The sequence below is a fragment of the Mustelus asterias genome, chromosome 4 (genome assembly GCF_964213995.1).
Source record: "Mustelus asterias chromosome 4, sMusAst1.hap1.1, whole genome shotgun sequence".
NCBI lineage: Eukaryota > Metazoa > Chordata > Chondrichthyes > Carcharhiniformes > Triakidae > Mustelus > Mustelus asterias.
This window is the reverse complement of record NC_135804.1, coordinates 140,432,266-140,457,047: the sequence shown is the minus strand read 5'-3', so window position 1 is coordinate 140,457,047 and position 24,782 is coordinate 140,432,266. Positions and strand designations below refer to the sequence as shown.

General features: G+C 43.4%; 1 protein-coding gene across 1 annotated transcript; it reads left to right on the top strand.

Moving 5' to 3' along the window:
* The first annotated feature begins 5,075 nt into the window (after window positions 1-5,075).
* On the top strand, window positions 5,076-21,014 carry nkrf (NFKB repressing factor). The gene is made up of 3 exons (XM_078211816.1): window positions 5,076-5,523; window positions 15,617-15,738; window positions 17,646-21,014. Exons 1-3 carry the CDS (start codon window positions 5,312-5,314, stop codon window positions 19,601-19,603), a joined length of 2,292 nt encoding a protein of 763 aa, XP_078067942.1. The 5' UTR covers window positions 5,076-5,311; the 3' UTR covers window positions 19,604-21,014.
* The last annotated feature ends 3,768 nt before the right edge of the window (window positions 21,015-24,782 follow it).

Below are 24,782 nucleotides of genomic sequence, written 5' to 3'. Positions count from 1 at the left end.
CCGGATGGGATCTATCCCAGGTTACTGTGGGAGGCAAGGGGAGAAATAGCTGGAGCGTTAATAGATATCTTCACATTCTCTTTGATCACAGGCGAGGTTCCAAAGGACTGGAGAATAGCCAATGTTGTTCCCTTGTTTAAAAAGGAAGCAGGGATAATCCAGAAGATTATAGGCCGATGAGCCTGACATCAATGGAGAAACTTTTGGAGAAGATACTGAGGGACAGGATATGTGCACATTTGGAGGAAAATGGACTAGTTAGTGACAGGCAGCATGGTTTTGTATGGTGAAGGTCATGTCTCATCAATTTGATTAAGTTTTTTTGAAGAGATGACAAAAATAATTGTTGAGGGAAGGGCTGAGGATGTAGTTTATATGGACTTTAGTAAGGCATTTGACAAGGTCCCACATGGCAGACTGGTACAAAAACTAAGTTAATTTATTTATTAGTCACAAGTAAGGCTTACATTAACACTGCAATGAAGTTACTGTGAAATTCCCCTATTCCACATTCTGGCGCCTGTTCAGGTCAATGCACCTAACCAGTACGTCTTTCAATCTGTGGGAGGAAACCGGAGTACCCGAAGGAAACCCACGCAGACATGGGGAGAACGTGCAAACTCCACACAGGAATCGAACCCGGGTCCCTGGCCAAACAACTCCACACCAGGAATCGAACCCGGGTCCCTGGCGCTGTGAAGCAGCAGTGCTAACCACTGTGCCACCGTACCGCCCCACATGAGATTTGGGGTGGGCTAGCCAAATGGATACAGAACTGGCTTGGTTATAGAAGACCAAGAGTAGCGGTGGAAGAGTGTTTTTCAGAATGGAGATCTGTAGCTAGTGGTGTTCCGCAGGGATCAGGGACCTCTGTTGTTTGTAGTATATATAAATGATCTGGAGGAAAATGTGGGTGTTCCTGATTCATAAGTTTGCGGATGACACGAAGATTGGCGGAGTTGCTGATAGTGCCAAGGATTGTCAGAGGATGCAACAGGATATAGATTGGAGACTTGGGCACAAAAATGGCAGATGGAGTTTAATCCAGACAAATGCAAGGTGATGTATTTTCGAGGATCAAATTTAGGTATGAATTATATTGTAAATGGCAGAACCTTTAGGAACACTAACATACAGAGGAATTTGGGCATGCAGGTCCACAGTTCCCTAAAAGTGGCAACGCAGGTGGCTAAGGTGATTAAGAATGCATATGGCATGCTTGCCTTCATCAGCTGGGGCATTGAGTACAGGAGTTGGGAAATCAGTTGCAGCTATATAAAACTTAGATTAGGCTGCATTTGGAGTATTGTGTGCAGTTCTGGTCGCCACACTGCTGGAAGGACGTGGAAGCTTTGGAGAGAGTGCAAAGAAGGTTCACCAGGGTGTTGCCTGGTCTCGAGGGTGTTGGCTATGAGGAGAGGTTGAATAAACTAGGATTGTTTTCACTGGAAAGATGGAGGCTGAGGGGAGACCTGGTAGAGGTTGACAAAATTACGAGAGGCATAGAGAGGGTGGATAATCAGAGGTTTTTTTCCCCAGAGTGGAAGTGTCAATTACAAGGGGGCACAGGTTGAAGGTGAGAGAGGGAAAGTTAAGGGAGATGTGCGGGGGGGAAGTTTTTCACGCAGAGAGTGGTGGGTGCCTGGAATGCGCTCCAGAGGAGGTGGTGGAAGCAGGCACATTATCAACATTTAAGAGGCATCTGGATAGGTACATGAATAGGGAGGAAATAGAGGGATATGGACCGATAAGGGCAGAAGGCTTTTTTTTTTAGTTAGGGCATCATGATCAGCACAGGCTTGGACGGCCAAAGGGCCTGTCCCTGTGCTGTACTTTTCTTTGTTCTTTGTTCCTAACTTTCTGTATGGATCCAAAGCATTTAGCATCTTTTCATTGAAAGTATGTATGTCCATTTCCTGTCTATCAAAATGTAAAACTTCATATTAAATTGCACCTTCCACATTGCCTATTCTGTTAACCTGTCTATGAATTACTGAAGTATTGTACTGTCTTTTTGAGGGCTGTGTGTTAAACATGGGTTAAACTTGGTAACTCTACTTGTGGGTTACCAATGTGTGTAGAGATTGCATTTCATATATCCAAGTGAAAATTGTCCATACTAACCATGGACATTGGACCCACTACTTACCACTTCCAGTCTGAGGAACACGCTTTTCAGAACTGCCTAAATGTCTCCCCCAGAAACATTAGCTCATTTTAAAATGCAACAAAAAAAAGTTGCAAGGCACTTTACAGAGTTATAGTTAGGAAGAAACAGATGCCAAGAAATAGACACTAGGAAAGATAACCAAAAGTTTGGTAATAGAAATGGGTTCTAAGGAGGAATATAAAGGAAATGGGAAAGGCGAAAGGACTTTAGACCTTTATAGAAACCCTACAGTGCAGAAAGAGGCCATTTGGCCCATCGAGTCTGCACCGACCACAATCCCACTCAGGCCCTATCCCCATATCCCTACACATTTATCCACTAATCCCTCTAACCTACGCAACTCAGGACACTAAGGGGCAATTTTAGCATGGCCAATCAACCTAACCCGCACATCTTTGGACTGTTGGACTCTTTGGAGGAGTTAGGGAAGGAATTCTAGAATGTGGATCTCATGACTAAAGGGACAAATGCAAAAGGCCACAAATCAGAAGAATGGAGAATTCTGGGCCGCTGCTGTCTTGTGGTAAATAAAAACAGAAAAATGCTTGACATTCCCAGCAGGTGAAGCAGCATCCATGGATACCAAACAGTGTTCATGATTCAGGTGGCTGACCTTTCATCAGAAGCTGGCTTTGGCACGGTAGAGAAGATTACAAAAGGAGAGAGAGAGCTGAGGTCAAGCAGAGATTTAAGCATAAGTATAAGATTTTTAAATTGGAGTTGCATGGGGACTAGAGTAAGTCAGCAAGGATGAATGTGAAATATGTGTGGGATTGGGTGTGGGGTAAGATATGGGCAGCAGAGTTTTGCACCAGTTGAGTTGTTCAGAGGGTTCAGCATGAATCATAGGTTAGGGAGGGAGATTAAATCATTGACAAAGGTACAAAGTGCATGACGGGGATTGTAGATGTTATCTTCAGTCTTCCCAATGTTTAACAGGAGGAAATTTGCAGCTTATTTATAACATTTTACAGTAAGCAGTCTGACAATAGAAACAGCAGAGAGGTAGGGAAGAGGCAGAACTGAGTGCTATCAGCACACTCGTGGGAACTGAGCTCAGTTCTAAGAAAAATACCACCAAAAGATAGGAAATAAGGAAGAGGAGCAGCAGAGCTATGGTGAGAGAACACCAGAGCTACTGTGAGAGAAGCCATATATGGAGATGCACTGAACCATGGAACCACAGAATCCCTACAATGCAGAAAGAGGCCATCTGGCCCATCCAGTCTGCACTGACTCTCCGAAAGAGCATCCCACCTAGCCCTCCCCTCCATTCTAGCCCACAACCCCACGCATTTACCACGGCCAGAACACCTAACCTACACATCTTTGAACACTAAGGGACAATTTAGCATAGCCAATCCACCTAACCTGCATACCTTTGGACTGTGGGAGGAAACGGGAGCACCCGAAGGAAACCCACGCAGAGATGGGCAGAACGTGCAAACTCCACACAGACAGTCACTCAAGGCCTGAATTAAATCCAGATCCCTGGCGGTGAGGCAGCAGTGCTAACCACTGTGCCACTCCTATTGGGAATAATTGGATATATAAGAATGGAATCAAGTAAGGCTAATTTCATTCAGCTGGTCAAGGAAAGAAAGACATTGGTGGAGGATGATTGGAGCAACAGTGTCAAAAGCTATAGAGGTCAAGGAGAATGAGATGGAATAATCCACCAATGCACCATAATCACAGAAGATGTGATTTGACACTTTGTTAGACATAAGGCGCACCTCACAGTCTATCCCATCTCTGCCAAAAATGGGAATCTTATTGGAAAGATAGGGGACTGTTTGGCAAACTATGTGCATAAATTACAACCACTACATGCAGTTTATATATCCAATTAATTGCTTTGTTTAACAAAACTACATAATTTGTTAAATATGACACTTTTAAACTATTCAAAGTTGGCTTCCCTTGATTCGCCTATGTTTCTCTCAATGCTCACTAATTATATCTAAAATTATAGATTGCCCAAGTACACTCACCCCAGATGAGGAGTTATGTTGCAAAGATCCTTGCCATCACACACACGATATACCTAGGATGAACATGGCTTGTACTGATTTTAATTCTATCACACACATACCACACCTGCCCCCCTAACCAATCCCTAATTCTAGGTGGCAACCACTGCTCAGTTTAGTTGCATTCCAGTCTCAGGCGAAAGGGCCTCAGGTGTCTCTTCAAAATCTCTGTGCAAAAATTCAGGACTGTCACTCTACTGCAGTACTGAGGGAACTCTACACTGTTGGAAGCCATGATGTGGAGATGCTGGCGTTGGACTGGGATGGGCAGAGTAAGAAGTCTCACAACACCAGGTTAAAGTCCAACAGGTTTATTTGGAAGCTGCTCCTCACTCACCTGATGAAGGAGCAGCGCTCCGAAAACTCGTGACTCAAAATAAACCTGTTGGACTTTAACCTGGTGTTGTGAGACTTCTTACTGTACAATGTTGGAGGCGTTATCTTTGAGGTGTGACATTAAACTGAGGCCTGCCCGTCCTCTCAGGTGAAACCAAAAGATCCGGTGGCATTATTTTGAAGGGGCGTTACTGCCAGTGTCCTGGTCAAGAATTATCCCTTAACTGACATCACAAAAGCAGATTATCTGGTTATAATGGCATTGTTGTTTGTGAGAGTTTGCTGTGTGCAAATTAGCTCTCAGGATGGACAGAATGGTGTCTGGCAATCCCACATGAAGAGTAAGCAGTGTGTGGGGGGGGGGAATGATGTGTGGCAGTGACTTGTGCTGTCTGCTGCCTCTCCCTGGCTTGCTGCTGGGCTGCATGTTGTCAGGGGAGTGTTTGTGACAGCAGAGCAGGGACATTGTGGGGCTGGCGGTGGGGGAGGGGCGGGCGCCGCGCACTGGCGCCTGCACAGCACCGACACTAGGGGCGCTGGCGGGCCGGCCTCCGGCAGTCGGAGCGGCCGGGTGGAAGGCAGCGGCGGCAGCGGGAGGAGGAGGCGGCATTGGCGAAGGGCCGCTCTGCTCGAGGCCGGGGCCTGCTGGCGTGGTGATTGCGGCCGGCGGGGTGTTGGTGTGTTTGAAGGCGGGAGGCGGCTGATCCTCTCTCTATCTCCCCGCTCTCTCTGTGTCTCTCCCCCCACCCCACGGCCGGCCGGGGCCTCTAAGATGGCGGCCGGCGTGGAGTCGCAGGCTGGGCCGAAGCGGCAGCTGGCGGCCGAGGCGGTGGAGCAGTACCGCGGCCTGTCGGAGAGCGATAAACACTGGTGGATCCGCAGGCAGTTCATCGTCCGCCATGTCCAGGATTACCCGGGCAACAGGACGGAGCAGCTGCTCGCCCTCTCCATGGTCTGGACCAACCATGTCTTCCTGGGCTGCCGGTGAGTGAGTGAGGGAGAGGCGGCAGGCCCGGGGAGCAGGCCCCGGCTGCGGGCCTTTTGTTACACCATTGATTGCCTCTTCCCTCCCTTACCCCCGGCGGTGCCACTCCACCTCTCTCCCCTTCCTCCTGACCCTCACTGCCACCCTCCCTCGCTGCCCTCCTCCTTGCCCCCCTCCCTCACTACTCCTCCCCCTTGCCACCCTCCCATGCTGCTCTCCCCACCCTCTGCATGCACCCCCCCCCCCCCCCCAATCTCCTCCAGTCTGGCACCCCTTTCCTGGCAACCGTGCAGCCTTTTCCGCCACATGTGCTCTCATGTACCAAGGCTGAGAGGAGACCTCTCACTTTTACTTCTGGCAGGGATTTTTGAAAGGAGCTCTGTTCCCTACCCCAGCCCCCATGTCTTCCCATGCGTGCACACACACACACACACAAACATTAAAATCCTAGAGTGGGATGTTGACTTTCCTGAACAATTTTCACCTTCCAACTTTCAGCTATAATATCAACACTCTGCCCTTTTCCCTATGTCTGGGCCTGTACCAGATGCCTGATATCTAAGATTTACCCACATTTATATTCAGGGGAGAGGGATTCAACAGTTGCATTTGTTCAGTGAGAACTCTCGAATGTAGCTTTCCTTTTTGAAGTTGCATTTGGTTTGAAGAGATTGCTGTCTGATGGCTAGGATCAGCAGAGACAGAGATCTGCAAGTGCTTGTTTGCCATACGTGTATAATGTTTGAGGAAGTTGGGTTGCAAGGGAGTAGAATAGACAGTATTACAGTTGATAAGGAGGATGTGCAGGATATTCTGGAGGGTCTGAAAATAGATAAATCCCCTGGTCCGGATGGGATTTATCCAAGGATTCTCTGGGAGGCAAGAGAAGTGATTGCAGAGCCTCTGGCTCTGATCTTCAGGTCGTCGTTGGCCTCTGGTATAGTACCAGAAGATTGGAGGTTAGCGAATGTTGTCCCATTGTTTAAGAAGGGGAACAGAGACTTCCCCGGGAATTATAGACCGGTGAGTCTCACTTCTGTTGTCGGCAAGATGTTGGAAAAAATTATAAGGGATAGGATTTATAGTTATTTGGAGAGTAATGAATTGATAGGTGATAGTCAGCATGGTTTTGTGGCAGGTAGGTCGTGCCTTACTAACCTTATTGAGTTTTTTGAGAAAGTGACCAAGGAGGTGGATGGGGGCAAGGCAGTGGACGTGGTATATATGGATTTTAGTAAGGCGTTTGATAAGGTTCACCATGGTAGGCTTCTGCAGAAAATGCAGATGTATGGGATTGGGGGTGATCTAGGAAATTGGATCAGGAATTGGCTAGCGGATAGGAAACAGAGGGTGGTGGTTGATAGTAAATATTCATCATGGAGTGCGGTTACAAGTGGTGTACCTCAGGGATCTGTTTTGGGGCCACTGCTGTTTGTAATATTTATTAATGATCTGGATGAGGGTATAGTTGGGTGGATTAGCAAATTTGCTGATGACACCAAAGTCGGTGGTGTGGTAGACAGTGAGGAAGGGTGTCGTAGTTTGCAGGAAGACTTAGACAGGTTGCAAAGTTGGGCCGAGAGGTGGCGGATGGAGTTTAATGCGGAGAAGTGTGAGGTAATTCACTTTGGTAGGAATAACAGATGTGTTGAGTATAGGGCTAACGGGAGGACTTTGAATAGTGTGGAGGAGCAGAGGGATCTAGGTGTATGTGTGCATAGATCCCTGAAAGTTGGGAATCAAGTAGATAAGGTTGTTAAGAAGGCATATGGTGTCTTGGCGTTTATTGGTAGGGGGATTGAATTTAGGAGTCGTAGCGTTATGTTGCAACTGTACACAACTCTGGTGCGGCCGCACTTGGAGTACTGTGTGCAGTTCTGGTCCCCACATTACAGGAAGGATGTGGAGGCTTTGGAGAGGGTGCAGAGGAGGTTTACCAGGATGTTGCCTGGTATGGAGGGGAGATCCTATGAGGAGAGGCTGAGGGATTTGGGATTGTTTTCGCTGGAAAGGCGGCGGCTAAGAGGGGATCTTATTGAAACATATAAGATGATTAGAGGTTTAGATAGGGTGGATAGTGATAGCCTTTTTCCTCTGATGGAGAAATCCAGCACGAGGGGGCATGGCTTTAAATTGAGGGGGGGTAGTTATAGAACCGATGTCAGGGGTAGGTTCTTTACCCAGAGGGTGGTGAGGGATTGGAATGCCCTGCCAGCATCAGTAGTAAATGCGCCTAGTTTGGGGGCGTTTAAGAGATCCGTAGATAGGTTCATGGACGAAAAGAAATTGGTTTAGGTTGGAGGGTCACAGTTTTTTTTTTTAACTGGTCGGTGCAACATCGTGGGCCGAAGGGCCTGTTCTGCGCTGTAATGTTCTATGTTCTATGAAGTAATAGCTTTGTCTTACATGAATGAAATGGAAGTACTGTTCCATACTTGAATATAGTTGGTGTTGCCAGTAGCTGAAGGTCTGGTGTTGCTTGATGTGTAAGTCAGTCTTGAGTGGCAACAGAGAATGGGATGTGTTGTGAGAGCTGATCTGTCCTTAGGCTCTGTCTGCATTTTTACCCTTGTAGAATGATCTCACTAGCTGTTCTGTCTGGAGACAATACACATCTCTTTAACCTGTGTTGAATGCTCCCTCCACCCACATTATCTGTACCTTTAAGACCTGGCTGGCTGTAGAGATTTGCATTCTAATTAGTATTCTGTAACTTGATTTCTGTGTCTGTGCACTGTTGGAGAACAGATATCCACCCCATCTGACGAAGGAGCTGTGCTCCGAAAGCTTATGGTATTTGCTACCAAATAAACCTGTTGGACTTTAACCTGATGTTGTGAGACTTCTTACTGTGCATTTTTACTGCAGCTATTAGTTCACTGTGTTTATGGGGATACATGTCGCAATTATTGAATGGAAGTCTTGAAGTTAGAGGAATAAAAAACTCCAATTTGAGAAGAATATTTATGATCACAAAGCAATTGAGGTACCTAGTGTGGAAGAAGGCTTAATTGATAAGTTTTTTTTTCTGCTGGGTGTGTGACACACATTCATGACCATGTTTGAGCCGCCAAAACCAAGCGACTGAGCAATCCACGGAGGTAGAATTTCTGTTTACGTGCACTGCATGCACTCCATTTATCTAACCTAGAGAACTTATCCCAAGTTAACAAGAACTCAAGCTTTGCAGAGGTACCGCTAGAGCTTGGCTAACTAAAATTGTCCAGCCTACGGGTACAGATCACTGGTAAATTTGTTTAGCTGAAACTTGGCTTGCTGGATTATTCAAAGCCAAGTGTGAAGAATTCCAGCACCCAGGGACTGGTCTATTTTGAATGCCATTAATCAGCTGGTCATTTATTGGCAGGCCAATCCCTGTTACTGAACCGTTACCTCATAAGATTTTACTCTCCTGGTTTGTGGGCTGCATTTCCTAATTCTGTAATTGAGCCTCCTGGTTAATTGTGCATTAATTTCATATTTAAACCAGAATCTTCCATCCAGAATTCTGGAGGCCATGGTTCATTTTTTTGCCATGATTAATGCAAATTGTCAGTCTTGTGCATCAACAGTATCTTGAAATACACTGGACCTACCCAAATTAGTTATTGAAGATCAAGCCTGCCATGGAGGGTTAAATTGGAATCTGATTTTCCATCAACAATCTTGTCATTTTGGAGCCACCTCAACACCGTGGTGGGCTCAGCTGTCCACCTGGCAAGTTGTTGGGTCATTAAGCAAGTGTAGATTTCACTGCTCAAGTGGACATCAGCTGGCAGGAACTTCTCATGGGCTTAAACATCCACTGTGGCTCCAATGTGTGCTATCTATTAGATCACACTGCAGCAACCCACTTAATATTCTTCAACAACATCTCCCACACTTGCAACCTCAGCCACCTAGAAGGACAGCCAGCTGGTGTATTGAAGCACCATTACTTCCAAGTTCCCCACCAGGTCATATACCATCAGATTTGGGCGTATTTCACCATTCTGTCATTATTTCTGGTCCAAAATCATGGAATTCCATACATTGTTCCAGCATTGTTGAATATGACATTGCTTGTCACATGGATTGCAGTGGTTCAAGAAGGCAGCTGTCCTAGAGTGCTTTTCCTACAATGATCACAGAGTGGCAACTTGACTTAAACATTCCTCAAGATTGAATCCGGACTTGTCCCTGCAGTAATTACACTGCACCTTCAAATCTTACATTATGCTTGCTCTGCCAACCTGAAGAACAATTAATATTGGTGAGATTCCTCAGTAGTTTTCAGCTCACCAAGATTCCTCCTCTTGGATAAGAAAGCACACCTACAGCTCTGAGGTCTGTGATTCAACCAACCTTATTCACCACTCTAAGATGGACAACATCAACGTGAGATAACAGTTCCTAACACTATTCTCCAAGGCAATTGTTGCATTTCTTTCCCATTGGCATACAACAACTTTTAGGAATATGACGGGATTACCATCTGTTCCTGCATCCAAACCAGCAGTGCAAAAACCTCTTCCTTCTACTGCACAAGTTCATTAGTTCTTCCAACTGTCCAACACTTGCTTTTCTAACCTTTCTACAGAAGGATCCTTACCACCGCCTTTTGAGTCAGACACAGATTCCACAGGTGTTCCCATGGGTTTTTTTGAGAACATTTGAATCGTATGTTATTGGCTTTAGCTCAGAAGAACTCAAACATGGTTGACAGCAGACTTTAGCCAATAAGAAGACACTTTTGCGTAATTGTACGCTACAAGTAATGTTCAATGCAAATTAAGAAGTAAAGCCTTTATGCTTGTCAGTGGAATAAATTGCCAGAGTAAAATACATGTCTTATGAGAAAAGATTGGACAGGCTAGGCTTGTATCCATTGGAGTTTGAGAGGCAGCTTGATTGCTTGTGAGGTTTGCACATTCTGCCTGTGTCTGTGTGGGTTTCCTCCAGGTGCTCCTGTTTCTTCCCAAACTCCAAAGATGTGTGGGGTAGATTGATTGGCCATGCTAAATTGCCCCTTAGGGTTAGGGGGACTAGCAGGGTAAATGCATGGGATTACGGAGATAGAGTCTGGATGAGATTGTTGTTGGTGCAGGCTTGATGGGCCGAATGGCCTCCTGCACTGTATGGATTCTATGAAACTTTGTTTGTTTTTCATGCTTTCATTTAGTAATCTCTGAGCACTTCACAGATTTGGCGATGTGAAGAGTGGGTAGGGCAGCATTGGTGCCCAAAGTTTGTAGGACCTGACATTCATGTGGTTTTCCTCACGTGGTGAATTCCTGGTTTCATAATCCTGTGCAGAATTATAAAATACATGTTTCCTTACAGTAATGTAGTGCACGTCAGTCAGTTGTTATAGTTTCTGTAGAGATGAATAACTTTAAAAAATAAATTTAAACTTCCAGTTAATAGCTGCAAAATTTATACTACAAGATTTCATGTTTCAAAATTTTTACTGTAACAAGAAACTAACATTTATATAAAGCTCTACTGACTGAACACTGACAGGCAACTTCTACTTTGAACCACGTAACAGAATACCCACTCTTATTTTTAGCACAACTGAGAAAACCTGCTATCAGGGAATGTTACACTGTCCTTTAAGGAGACTTTTAATTCTCCCAGAATCAGTCCAAAATGACTCATATGTCCCAGGGGTTTACTTCTGATCTTTTTCTTTCTCAGCCTGGTAACTTCTAATCCCAGAATTGTCCTTCACGGTCAGAGTATTACTGGAGATCCTTCCTCCAATGCAAGCTAGGTGAATCTTCCAGCTTTGTTTTAACCCCTCACAAATTTGGTCTTTTCAATCAGTGGGTGAGCTCAAAATAATAGACTTTAGGTCTCTGGCTGCACCCTCTCTCTTGTGACCCTGGCAGACTAACCTGTGATATTTGATATTTAATGAAAGCTTGTAAACCAAAATCACAATAGCTTCCGATCTCAAAGCTCATCACCGTGGCAGTGTGACTCACATGGGCCTTGTATCCAGGTAGAGGTGATGATTACCTTCTCTTGGAACCCAACTCCTTTCATCTTGGAACTAAATGGACAGTTTAAAGCACAACTGTTTATAATCTTACATCTTCAACACTTTTTCTGGGACTTTGGACTCAGTCTATCCACTGTTAGCATACAGGATTCTGCCATTGTCTCCAAATGTAAATTTGCACCTTCTTCCCGGTAAAACAATCTGGGGCCCCTTTAACCTCTTAATCAAACCACCCAAGCTTACTGGCAGGTAGGCGTCAGAACAGTCACATGCTCCCCTTCACTTACCTAAATTATTGATAGCCCCAAGATGCAACAGTCTTATAAACAACATATTTGTAACATTGTTTTGTGCTTTGGGCTCCTCATCCACTTTTTGGTGTTAACGTAAGTCTCTTGTCATGGATGAGGGGATGTAAAGGAGCATAAAGATTGGTGGGGGGTTTTTTAAGATCTCACACACACAAAAATCTAATCTTTGTGCATTTGAAAATTGTACCAAGTTTGCAAGACTTGTTTGAAGTTGGGACTACATAACTTTTCTTTAAAGTGGAAATTATTTAGCACTATTGATAAAATTTGAATCAAAATAGGGTTTTCCATTGTAAAAGATATAAACGTCGATGCAAGTCCATTAAGAAAAAGCTCAATTTATTTTGGTTTTTAATTATCAGCTTGGCTCAGGTTCTGTGCAAGATTGTGGGTTCAAACCACTATGGACTTGAACACAATGCTGATACATAAGTGCAGTATTGAGCGCATGTAGCATTCTGAATCAACCTGTGGGCAAAGTGTGAAACCAAGCTCCTGCCAGTTTAAGTGAACATAAAAGATCCTATGGCATTGTTTGCAGATGAGTGAGTGCACCCTCTACCTTGGAAAGCATTCCTTTCTCGGCTGAAAACAGATTTCACGTCATTTGTTAATTTGCTGTTTGTGGAGTTTTACTCCACAATTTGCAGCCACATTTGCATATGCGACAACAGTGACTACGATTCAAAGGTAATCTGTTAGTTGTAAAGAGCTTTGCGATGTCCTGAAGATCAGTGAGGCCTTGTTAGATAGGAGTTCCTGGACTGTGATGGAAAGGTGGTGACATATGGCCAAGCTTAGATGGTGTCTAACTTTAGCCTCAAGTCCAGTGGGGACCCACAATGTTCTTTATTGTAACATGACAAGGTTCCCTCTCAAATGGGTGCCTTTCTTACAGCTTGGCAGTACCTGATGGACTAAGTGTTAACTTGCAGCTATGGTGTGTCTTTTTCTCTATCAGCTAAAGAAAGGGTGATGTGATGGTGGAGAGAAGGGACAAAGCAGAGAAATTGTTTTTCAAGAAGAAATGCACAGTTAACTTATGTATCAGTATACCTTGTATATAGTTTTAAGTTTATTGTATTCCACTATAATTTCATAAGAATCATAAGAACTAGGAGTAGGAGTCAGCGGTTCAGCCCCTCGAGCCTGCTCCGCTATTTAATACAATGATGGCTGATCTCATCTTGGCCTCAACTCCACTTACCTGCCTGTTCACAGCCCTTCAAACCCATACTAATTAAAAATCTGTCCACCATGGGCGGCACGGTAGCACAGTGGTTAGCATTGCTGCTTCACAGCTCCAGGGTCCCGGGTTCGATTCCCGGCTCGGGTCACTGTCTGTGTGGAGTTTGCACATTCTCCTCGTGTCTGCGTGGGTTTCCTCCGGGTGCTCCGGTTTCCTCCCACAGTCCAAAGATGTGCGGGTTAGGTTGATTGGCCAGGTTAAAAAAAATTGCCCCTTAGAGTCCTGGGATGCGTAGGTTAGAGGGATTAGCAGGTAAATATGTGGGGGTAGGGCCTGGGTGGGATTGTGGTCGGTGCAGACTCGATGGGCCGAATGGCCTCCTTCTGCACTGTAGGGTTTCTATGATTTCTATGATTCACCTTTTCCTTAAATTTACTCAATGTCTCGGCATTCACCACGCATTGGGGTAGTGAATTCCACAGACTCGCAACCCTTTGAGAGAAGTAATTTCTCCCCATCTCTGTTTTAAATCTGCCACCCCTTATCCTAAAACTATGACCTCTTGTTCTAGATTGCCCTACAAGAGGAAATGTCCTCTTCACATGTACTCTGTCAATCCCCCTTATCATCTTGTACACCTCAATTAGATCTCTTCTCGTTCTTCTAAACTCTGGAAAGTATAGGTCAAAACTGTCCAATTTCTCTTCGTAAGTCAAACCCCTCATCTCTGGAATCTATCTAGTGAACCTCCTCTGAACTGCCTCCAATGCAATTACACCCCCCCTCAAGTAAGGGGACCAGAACTGTCCACAATATTCTAAGTGTGGTTTTACTAATGCTTTGTACAGTTGCAGCAACACTTCACTACTTTTATATGCTATCCCTTTCGTAATAAATGCCAAGATTCTATTTGGCTTCCTTATTACTTTGTGTACCTGCATATTAGTTTTCTGTGATTCATGCACAAGAACACCCCAATCCCTCTGCACCAAAGCACTACAAAGTTTCTCTCCTTTTAGATCATAATTTTGCCTTTGTGTTTTTTATGCCAAAGTGGACAACCTCACACTTGTCCACATTAAACTCTGCCACATTTTACCCCATTCACCTAATCTATCCATATCCATTTGTAAATTTCTTATTTCATTTTTGCAACTTACAATTCCACCTATTTTAGTGTCATCTGCAAATTTGGCTTTAGTACATTCCATCCCTACATCCAAGTCATTAATATAGGTTCTAAATAGTTGGGGCTCGAGGGACTCTTCCCTTCAGTGTTGCTCTTGTTGGATGTGTCAGTGCTGGAGATGAATGTGCAGTGACTGCATGACCTCTCAGGTAGGTTAGAGCACATAGCTGCAGAGTAAAACTCCATCCGCTCTGCACCAACAGCCTCAATCTTGGAAGAGCAAACTCATTAAACCCCATATGCATTTGTTTCAAATAACAGCAATCCAAAGATGTGCGTGTTAGGTGGATTGGCCATGCTAAAATTGCCCCTTAGTGTCCTGAGATGCGTAGGTTAGAGGGATTAGCGGGTGGATATGGGGGTAGGGCCTGGGTGGGATTGTGGTCGGTGCAGACTCGATGGGCCAAATGGCTTCTTTCTGCACTGTAGGGTTTCTATGATTCAATCATTGCAGTTTTTAGTGAGTTTGCCATATTATGGGCAGCTTTGTTTCCTGGGCACATACCCACTAGCAATTGGTTTTTTTGCCAGTGAAAACAAAACATTTTGAATTTTTCACTCGACCCCAGTTTCCATCCTAATTCCGAGCACACTGTGGCATCCCACTAGTTGCATCTTGCCAACCTGAGAGAGACCCATTTATCCAGACTCTACTTCCTATTGGTTCGCCAATCCTCTTATTCAAGCTAATAAATTAATCCTATCCCATGTGCACTAACCTTGTGTATTATTAACCTCTTGTGTGGCATTTTATCAAATGTCTTCTGGAAGTCCATGTATACCACATCTACAGGATCCCCATTGCTTGTTACATCTTCAACGAATTTGAGCAAATTAGTCAAACATGCTTTACCCTTTACAAAAACATGCAGACTCTGATGGATTGCATTTTGACTTTCTGAAATGCCCTGTTATTTATTCCTTTATAATGTATTCTAACAATTTCCCAACAACAAATATTAAACTAATTGGCCTATAGTTTCCTACATTTTGCTTCCCTCCCCTTTTGATTAGAGTCGTAGAGGTTTACAGCATGGAAACAGGCCCTTCGGCCCAACTTGCCCATGCCACCCTTTTTTTTTTAAACCCCTAAGCTACTCCCAATTGCCCACATTTGGCCCATATCCGTCTATACCCATCTTATCCATGTAACTATCTAAATGCTTTTTAAAATACAATAAGAATAAGGATGTTAAATTAGCATTTTTCCAATCCACTGGAGTCATTCCCGCATCCTGGGAATTTTGGAATAATGTAACCAATGGACCCACTATCTCCAACGCCATATCCTATAATACCCTAGGATGTAGGCCATCAGGCCTTGGGGACATTAACATAAGTATAATTATTAGATAAGTAGTGAAAATGATGGTAAAAATGTTATGTAAACAGATAACATGTTTGTTTTTATTAATAGATACAGCCCAGATCTTTTAGAAAAGGTCTTTCGAATGGCGGAGGGTATTGATGTTGGTGATATAGGATCATGTGAGTTAGTACCTGGCAGCACAACAAACAAGAGATCCAATTCTGACAGTGGTGAGTGAAAAGTTTTGTCCTTTACTGTTGGTATTTACAGCATGGAAACAGGCAGTTCGGACCAAGCAGTTTGTGTTTATTCTCTCTTCCCGCAGTACAGTCCTGCTTTTTTCCAATATACTTTGTTTTCCTTTCGTTCAGTCACCCCATCCAATCTATTTGTAAATCTTGATATGGTCTTTGCACGTGTCCTTAACATTGGTGAAATCCTCATCGCCTTTATTTCCAAAGAAAGTTTCACGTGCTTTTTGTTCTAAATCTCTTCCCTTCAGTGTTGCTCCTGTTGGATGTGTCAGTGCTGGAGATGAATGTGCAGTGATTGCATGACCTCTCAGGTTGGTTAGAGCACATAGCTGCAGAGTAAAACTCCTCTGCTCTCCACCAACAGCCTCAATCTTGGAAGAGCAAACTCATTAAACCCCATATGCATTTGTTTGCAATCATTTAATGAGTTTGCTGTTTGTGCCATATTATGGGCAGTTTTGTTTCCTGGGCACTTACTCACTAGCAATTGGTTTTTTTGCCAGTGAAAACAAAACATTTTGAATTTTTTACTCGACTCCAGTTTCCATCTTAATTCCATTTGACAATTCATTTATTTTGCCATAATGCATTTGATTTTCTTAATAACTAAAATGCTACCTTTTGAAATTATTTTTAAAATCAAAAGTCCCATTCCAGTGTGTTATCTTTAAGCAGCAATTCCTCTTATATGCACTTCATGGGAAATTTGATAAACACATGAGGGGGAAAGGAATAGAAGAAGAAATTGCTGCCGTGCGGTAAAGTTAGGTGGCAGGAGACTGGTATGGAACATAAACACCGACATACACCAGTTGGGCCGAATGGACTGCTTTTGTGCTGTAAATTGCTGTGTAAAAATGTTTAGACATAAGCATTTATATTCCCTTCCCTTTCCTCAGTGTTCAAAATTTATGGGCTGCCTCCTATTCCACAGATTTGCCCATTTTCATCTTGGTGCATGATATTTGTAACAATTATTTGTAAAGACTTCAACAGACTTTGCTAATGAAATATTAGGAATGTGTAGGATTTCTGGACAATTTTCAAATTCTGCAGCAAAGTACAACGATCCTATAACTGCTAAATCTTGCACTTAATCAAAACCAAAATGGTGACATCGGTGCCTCAGTGTCTGCTCTGTATTCATCAATTAGCTTCACTGCACCCATAGATTATGATTTTCTGAAATTCCCAATTCTGGTGATATTGAAATTGTTTTCAGTCTGAATTTGTACTATCTGACATTCATCAATTTCACCAAATGTAAATTGAAAAACATTGAAAGAAACTTCATAGTGTGTGACATCTAAAATATATGTCTGGGATTTGCAGTAATATGCTAAATGAAAGAAATGTATTTTATGCAGCAAGTAACTTTGCCAGTGTTTCTTTAGGTTTAACAAATTGCACCTTTAGCGAGGGAAAGGCTAACTTGAACTATTGATGTACAGTAATTATTTACTGTAACTCTCTGGAATTAAACTAATGCTCCTTATGGACATGAGATATATTACCTCTCAATGTGATCCAGCATATAAAATCAGTTGGGAATCTAACTCCAAAGTTGTTATTGAAACAAGCACATACAATTTGACTGCAGAAAAAGGAGTTCTACAAAGACAGACCCTAACAGCACTGACATAATAGATCCTTTCTCCAGCCCAGCAGTTGTGTACTATTTTAAGTTATGGAGGTTTTACCAACTATTGTATGAATATTGGCAGATCAGCAAGGAGCAAGGAATATTTTGGCATGTATTGCTGAAGTTTTCAGATTTGATTCTTTAAAAATAAAAGGGATAACTTGTTGATTGATGTGCAAGGTAGCCAATGTTTTGAAAATACTACCTAACACACTCACTCTATCTGTGTCCACCCTCTCAGGTGAAAATCCAACAGCAAAGCGGAAACCTCCCTTATTCCGCCCTAGATTTCGTTTTGAGCCAGTTGCATTTGTTAGTAGCAGCACCAAGGCGGAGGATGAAGTGAAGAAAAAGCCAAACGAATCAGACAAGCCACGAAGGTGGGCAGATTTAGATGAAGATAATTCAAATTGTTTGATTAAAACGGAGGAGAAAGTGGTGAAAACAGAACCTCAGCCCAGCTCAAAAATGAACAAATCTAGCAAAAGTTCAAATGGCCCACTGGCTCCTGCCTCTTCTCAGAATTCCAGCGCATTTGATTATGACGCCTTGTACAAAACCATCTTCACAGATGGAGGAGAGCAAGCCACAAGTGGAAACTGCGTTAATGGGATAAGCTGTTTAAGCACTTATATGTCTAAAATACAACAGAATTATTCTGCAAAATATGAGGCTTATCATTCCAATACGTCAGATCTTTACCCAACAATGAGGGGACCGGATTTTTCTAAGATCCCGGTTGCCAATAAACAGGGCTACAAGGGCCTGGGCTTCACACAGACCAAACGGTCAAAGAGTAGAAAATCTTCCAAGAAAAATGCCAGTAAGTCAGTACTTCCGGAACCTTTGTCAAGCAAGGCGTCTCCATCTGGTGGGTTTTCTCCATCTGCAATAAAGAGTCGACAGACTTTCTTTAATATGCTCCAGATATCTGTGTCAAGAAAGCTTAGTTCTATTGGAGGCTTCAGTAACCAGCTGAACCATAGTGATGTACTAAGCAGCTGTATTCAGACATGTAAAACAAACCCTCAGTATTTCTATGTATCGCTGAAGGAGATCCCTCCAGCTGATGTACCAAAAAACAAGAAAGTCTTGACAGATGGCTATGCCTGTGAGTTGAGGTGTCAGGGGGTTTACTTGGCTACAGGTTATGCTGGCAGCAAAATTGGAGCTCGTGACAGGGCCTCTGAGCAAGCCTTAAAGTTGTTCCTTAAAGATGTGGTTGTTGAGGTTGTGAAGCGCAAGTGTAAAAGCAGTTGTATTGATGACTTAATATTGTGCGAAAAAAACACCCCTCGAAATGACATTCCACCTGCTCTCAAAAAGCCAGATGAGAAAATCCCAAGCAAAGATACTAAAGATAAAGATACAGCCAATAGAGGAAATGAAACAGCTAAACAGAGCAATCGACATTCAAAGGAACTTAAAAAGAAGCACTGGATGGATTTTGTCATTTTGGAGACTGCAAAAAATGCCGTCTGCATTCTGAACAATTCTGCTCAGTTCAACAGAATGACTGTGGATTACAAGTTTCAACTGACACCCAGCCAGGTCTGGCAGTGCCGTGTTTTTGTTGAAGACCATTTTATTGCGGAGGCTTATGGAACCAAAAAGCTGGTGAAGCACACAGCGGCAGAAAAGGCTTTGACTATACTGAGGGAAACGCAACCAGTCGTAAAATCAAGCAAGCCCGGAAACACTGATGCAGCCATCTCGCGAAGTGCAATTCTTGGACGATCGGCGGAGGAAGCTCTTAAACAAAAGATCACCGAGGACAACATTGGCAATCAGCTTTTACGGAAAATGGGTTGGAAGGGGGGTGGTTTAGGGAAAGAGGGTGAGGGAATTGCAGAGCCAATCATGGTAAAAGAACAGTTCAAGAGGGAGGGCCTGGGTTTGGAGATGAGCAAGAGTGGTTCTAAATTAAACAAACGAGATATAGAAGATCTTATCAGAAACTATGCCCGCTCAGACAAACAGGAAGAGCTGACCTTTTCCAAAGAGTTGACCAACGACGAGCGAATGCAAATCCATCAGATGGCTGCAAAATACGGCCTCAAGAGTAAATCCTATGGAAAAGGAAAGGAGCGCTATTTGGTTGTGAGCAGAAAAGTCCGTGTAGATGATATTATGAACCAGCTTGCACAGGAAGGACAGGTTGGCCGATTTGAATTGGTCGTGCCAGGTTCTTCAAATTGATGCAGAACTCTGCCCAATTTTTCCTTTTTATTTATGTGCAGTTTTCTTCCGAAATGAGACTTTTCCCCCAGTAATCTGAATTCAGTTATTGTAAATGGTTTCTCAATTGCAATAGAAGTTTATTTACATCTATTATTTACAATTTTCAAATTGTCATCAGTGAGGTAGATGTTCAAAATAAGGCATCCAAAATGAACTGTCTCAGTATTTCTGCATCACCTTTTTCCTTGTATAAAGATAACTGTCTGTGTTATTTACAAAAAATGGTAATAAACTGCCACTGTTGAAATTACTAGTGAACTAACAACTGTTTTGATGTGGTTCATCTCAATTAGGGGGCAAGGGGTGAAATCCATTAAAATTATGCTGGTTGATCTGGAAAGGTAGTGTATATTTTTTTAATCATGTTGTTTGTTTTAGATGGGAGTCTGTCATTGATGTACATCTTGCACTAGATTTTTGATTCTTATCACGGCCTCCCCAAGAATGGAATAAAATGTAGTTGAGACCTGAACTTGCTTCATCCTTCATAGTCCCTAATCACTAGAATCAATTAGACTAATGGACAATTGTTTGCAAAATGAATGACATTTAGAACAAGGTTGTATTTTTTCCATTTTGATAGTTCATAGTGCAGTATTTAACTCTAAATAATTTAGCCCCTTTTACAGCAGCTGATGCTTAACAGCCTATCTATCCTGTTTGATCTCACAGTATTCTTTCACCCCAATTCAACTCCTCACTAGAAATTGGGATTGGGTGTCCTTGATACCTTGCTGAACTGCTCATTCTTTATGAGCTCACATGCTTGGTGACAAGATGCTTTTTGAATGTAGTGGATATTGGAGCCCATCCAATATGTCCTCAGCTGATATACAAATGCACTTTCCAGCAGGAATTGGATCTCCTCTCCTTAACCCAGGACACTGAGGCCAATTTTAGTGCCTTATTGCAGCCCTGAATGAAGTCAACTAATTTAACATAGACCATATTTGGAATGTCAATTGTTTCTGGCCAGTATGATGTAGATCAACCTCCCAAAGTAAAATTATCCCTTTATTTTGAGGACTCCCTTGTGTGTTGGGATTAGCTATGTCGAAGGGTTAGATTTTGAACTGTTAGTCATAATGAGCTTCTCTTAGTTCCGTGCTAGGGGACACTACTGAGATTACCACTATGTAAGTAGCATTGGTGTAACCAAAAATCTCTCTCCCTTAATGTTCCATCAGCTGAGTCAAAGCAGCATTGTGCTATAAGGTGTGCAGAATGTCGGTCTGCTCACCTAGTGACTTTGCCTTTGAGGACAACAAGGTAGGGATTCAGATTCTAGTTGTTGTATTTTTCATGTATTAAAATGGCAGTGCAGGATATCCTGATTTTCTTTGAATGGAATAAAATATTTTTTAATGAAGCCTATTATTCGGAAATGGTGGATTAACTTTGCATTGCTGCTTATGTATCTAATAGTAACTGTGAGCCAATGTTCATGAACTCTATTTTCAAACTGAACTAATTCAAAGGAAAAAAGAATTGTGTTAGAAGGATTATTTTGTTTTTCACCAGCTGAGCAACGTGAACATCCAACGTGTGCTTTGGAAATGTAAGAATGTCTAGTTTGGTTCAACTACTTTGAAAAATCACCAGGTATCAGCAAAATTATGGAAAGTGTCGGTGACAGTGCTATCAAGCGGCGCTTGCTCATCAATGCTCAGTTTAGGTTCTGCCAGGATCTCCTGGCTCTTGACCTCATTGCAGCCTTGGTCAGAACATGGACAAAGGACCTGAATTCCAGAGGCGAGGTAAGATGGACTACCCTTGACTTCAAGGCAGCATTTGACCCAGTGTGGGATGAGGAGTTGCAGCAAAATTTAAATTAGTGGGAATCTGGAAAACGTTACATTGGCTGGAGTTACGCCTTAAACACAAATATAGATGGTTGTGATTATTGGAGGCCGGTCATCTCATTCCAGGATATCACTGCAGGAGTTTTCAGAGCATGGTTCCAGGCCTAACCATTTTCTGCTGCTTCGTCAGTGGCCTTCCCTCCATCATACTATCAGAAGAGGTGATGTTTGCTGATGATTATAGTAATCTGTTCCATTTGCAGCTTCTTGGGTACTGAAGCAGTCCATGCCCACATGCAGCAAGACCAGGGTAACATTCTGATAAGGGCAAGTAATATTTGTGCCATACAAATTCCAGGCAATGACCATCTCCAACAAGAGAAAGTCTAATCAACTTCCCTTGATATTCAATAGCATTGTCATTAAATTCCCACAAGATCAACATCCTGTGGGTTATCATCTGCTAGAAACGTAACTGACTGGGCACATAAATGTGTGGCTCTAAGTGCAGGTCAGAGATGGGGTGCTCTGCGGTGTGTGACTCACTTCCAGACTCCCCAAAGCCTGCCTACAATCGGCAAGGCACAAATCAGGAATGTAATGGGATACTTTGCACTTGCCTGGATGAACATAGTTCTAACATTTTAAGATCGATACCATCCAGGACAAAGCTGCTCACTTGATCAGCACTCCATCCACCATCTTAAAATTCACTCACTCCACCACCAACGACCATGTCTGCTGTGTACTGTGCAAGATGCACTGCAGCAATTTGTCATGGCTTCTTTAACAGCACCATCTAAACTCATGACCTCATCACTTAAAAGGGCAGCAGGCGCATGAGAGAACCAGCAGCTTCAAGTGTGCCTCAAATCTTACACCATCCTGATTTGGAAATATGTTACTGATTTTACATCGTCAAAATCCTGGAACTCCCTACGTAACAGTATTTTGGGAGCATCTGTACAGATACTACAGTGATTTAAGAAGGTGGCTCACCACTTTCTTCTCTAGAACGATTAGGACGGGGCACTAAATGTTAGCCTTGCCAGTGATGCCGGCATCACGGGAATGAATAAAATACATTTATAAATTGTATTTCTCTGCAATAGATCTTGGAAATATCCTATAAAGATGTTCTAAATTGTAGTTCCTTAAACTGAACTGACGCCGTTTGAGATGCCCATGCTGAGTGTGTACTATTTTCTCTCCCTTGTTCTTCCCCCTTCTTTCCAGATGGTGCTTAAGGTGTTTACTCTTGGGTTTTGGAGCCATAGGTACCTGCAGCCTTTTGGCACCTTCAGCTATTCAGTGTGAACCAGTGAGTATCAGTAGCCAATTTACGGGCAGGAGAGACAAGCCCAATCCTTTTCTTGACCGATATCAGCACTCGTGAAGTTTCCAAATGATATAGTATGATAGTCATGAAGTGACCTTCCCACCCCATCTGTTCCCCAATCTCTCTTGAGCCTTGTGGGCTGAGATCACTTATAATGATCCAGCTGCTCCTTTGCTAATTGAGCACTGTCCAGTAATTGAAGCTTAGACTTGTTTTAAAATCAGTTTAGTGGTTAATGCTTTACCTGCTAGTCCTTCGGATTGTATTCGGTTAATAAAGCAATGACAGAGACTGCAGTTCCAAAGATGTTAGTCATGATGTGGAGATGCCAGCATTGGACTGGGGTAAACACAGTAAGAAGTTTAACAACACCAGGTTAAAGTCCAGCAGGTTTATTTGGTAGCAAATGCCACTAGCTTTCGGAGCGCTGCCCCTTAGTCAGGTGGAGTGGAGAAATGCTCAAACAGGGCATACAGAGACACAAATTGAGCTGGGAGTTTTGCTAGAGTATTCCGGCAGGGTTTAAACTAGTGTGGCAGGGGGGTGGGGATCAAAACAGTAGGTCAGTAAGTACTGAGGCTGGGGTCGAGCTGGGGGCCGGGCAAGGCTAGCTAAGAAGAAGAGCATTCTGGAGCAGGATGACCTGAGTGGGCCTGGAGGTCTGGAGTGCATCTGCTTCAATGCGATGAGCGTAACGGGTAAGACAGACGAACTTAGGGCCTTAATGCTTACGTGGAATTTGGATGTGGTTGCGGTGACAGAGACATGGTTAAAAGGACAGGACTGGCAGCTGAATATTCCGGGGTATAAGTGTTTTAGGCGAGACAGAGGAGGGGCTAAAAAAGGTGGGGGAGTAGCGGTATTAGTTAGGGAGCATATTACAGTGGTGCAGAGGGTGGACAATTTAGAGGGGTCATGTAATGAGTTGCTGTGGGTGGAGCTCAGAAACAGGAAAGATGCAATCACTATGCTGAGGGTATACTACAGGCCACCCAACAGCCCATGGGACGTGGAGGAACGGATATGTCAGGAGGTTCTGGATATGTGCAGAAAAAATAAGGTTGTTGTAGTGGGAGACTTCAATTTCCCTTTTATAGACTGGAAAGTGCTTAAGGCTGGGGGTCTGGATGGGGAGGAATTTGTAAAATGCGTACTGGAAGGTTCTTTGGAACAGTATGTAGATAGCCCAACTAGAGAGGGGGCTATACTGGATCTGGTTCTGGGAAATGAGCCCGGTCAGGTTGTCAAAGTTTCGGTAGGGGAACATGTAGCAAATAGTGACCACAACTCTGTTAACTTTAGGATAGTAATGGACAAGGGCGAGTTTTGTCCTAAGGGTAGGGTGCTAAATTGGGGGAAGGCTAACTGTAGCCGGATTAGGCAGGAATTGGTGGCCGTTGATTGGGAGAGGCTGTTCGGGCGTAAGCCCACATTTGGCATGTGGGAGTCTTAAGAAACAATTGATAAGGCTGCAGGATAGGCATGTGCCTGTAAAAAGGAAGGATAGGAACAGTAGGATTCGAGAGTCGTGGATAACCAGGGAAATTGAGGATCTGATCAAAAAGAAAAGAGAGGAGTACGTTAGGTCCCAGCAACTGAAAACAGATGGAGCTCTGGAGGAATACAGAGAGAGTAGGAAAGAACTCAAATGGGGAGATAAAAGGGCAAAAAGAGATCACGAAATGTTCTTGGCAGACAGGATCCTAAGGCATTTTATTCATATGTTAGGGACAAAAGAGTTGTCAGGGAAAAAGTCGGACCTCTCAGGGACAAAGGAGGGGAATTATGCTTAGAACCCAAGGGAATAGGGGAGATCCTAAATGAATACTTTGCATCGGTATTCACAAAGGAGAGGGACTTGTTGACTGGGAGTGTCTCAGAGGGAGGTGTTGACCCATTAGAGAGAATCTCCATTGCAAGGGAGGAAGTGTTAGGTTTTTTAGGTAACATTAAAACTGACAAATCCCCAGGGCCTGATGACATCTATCCTAGACTG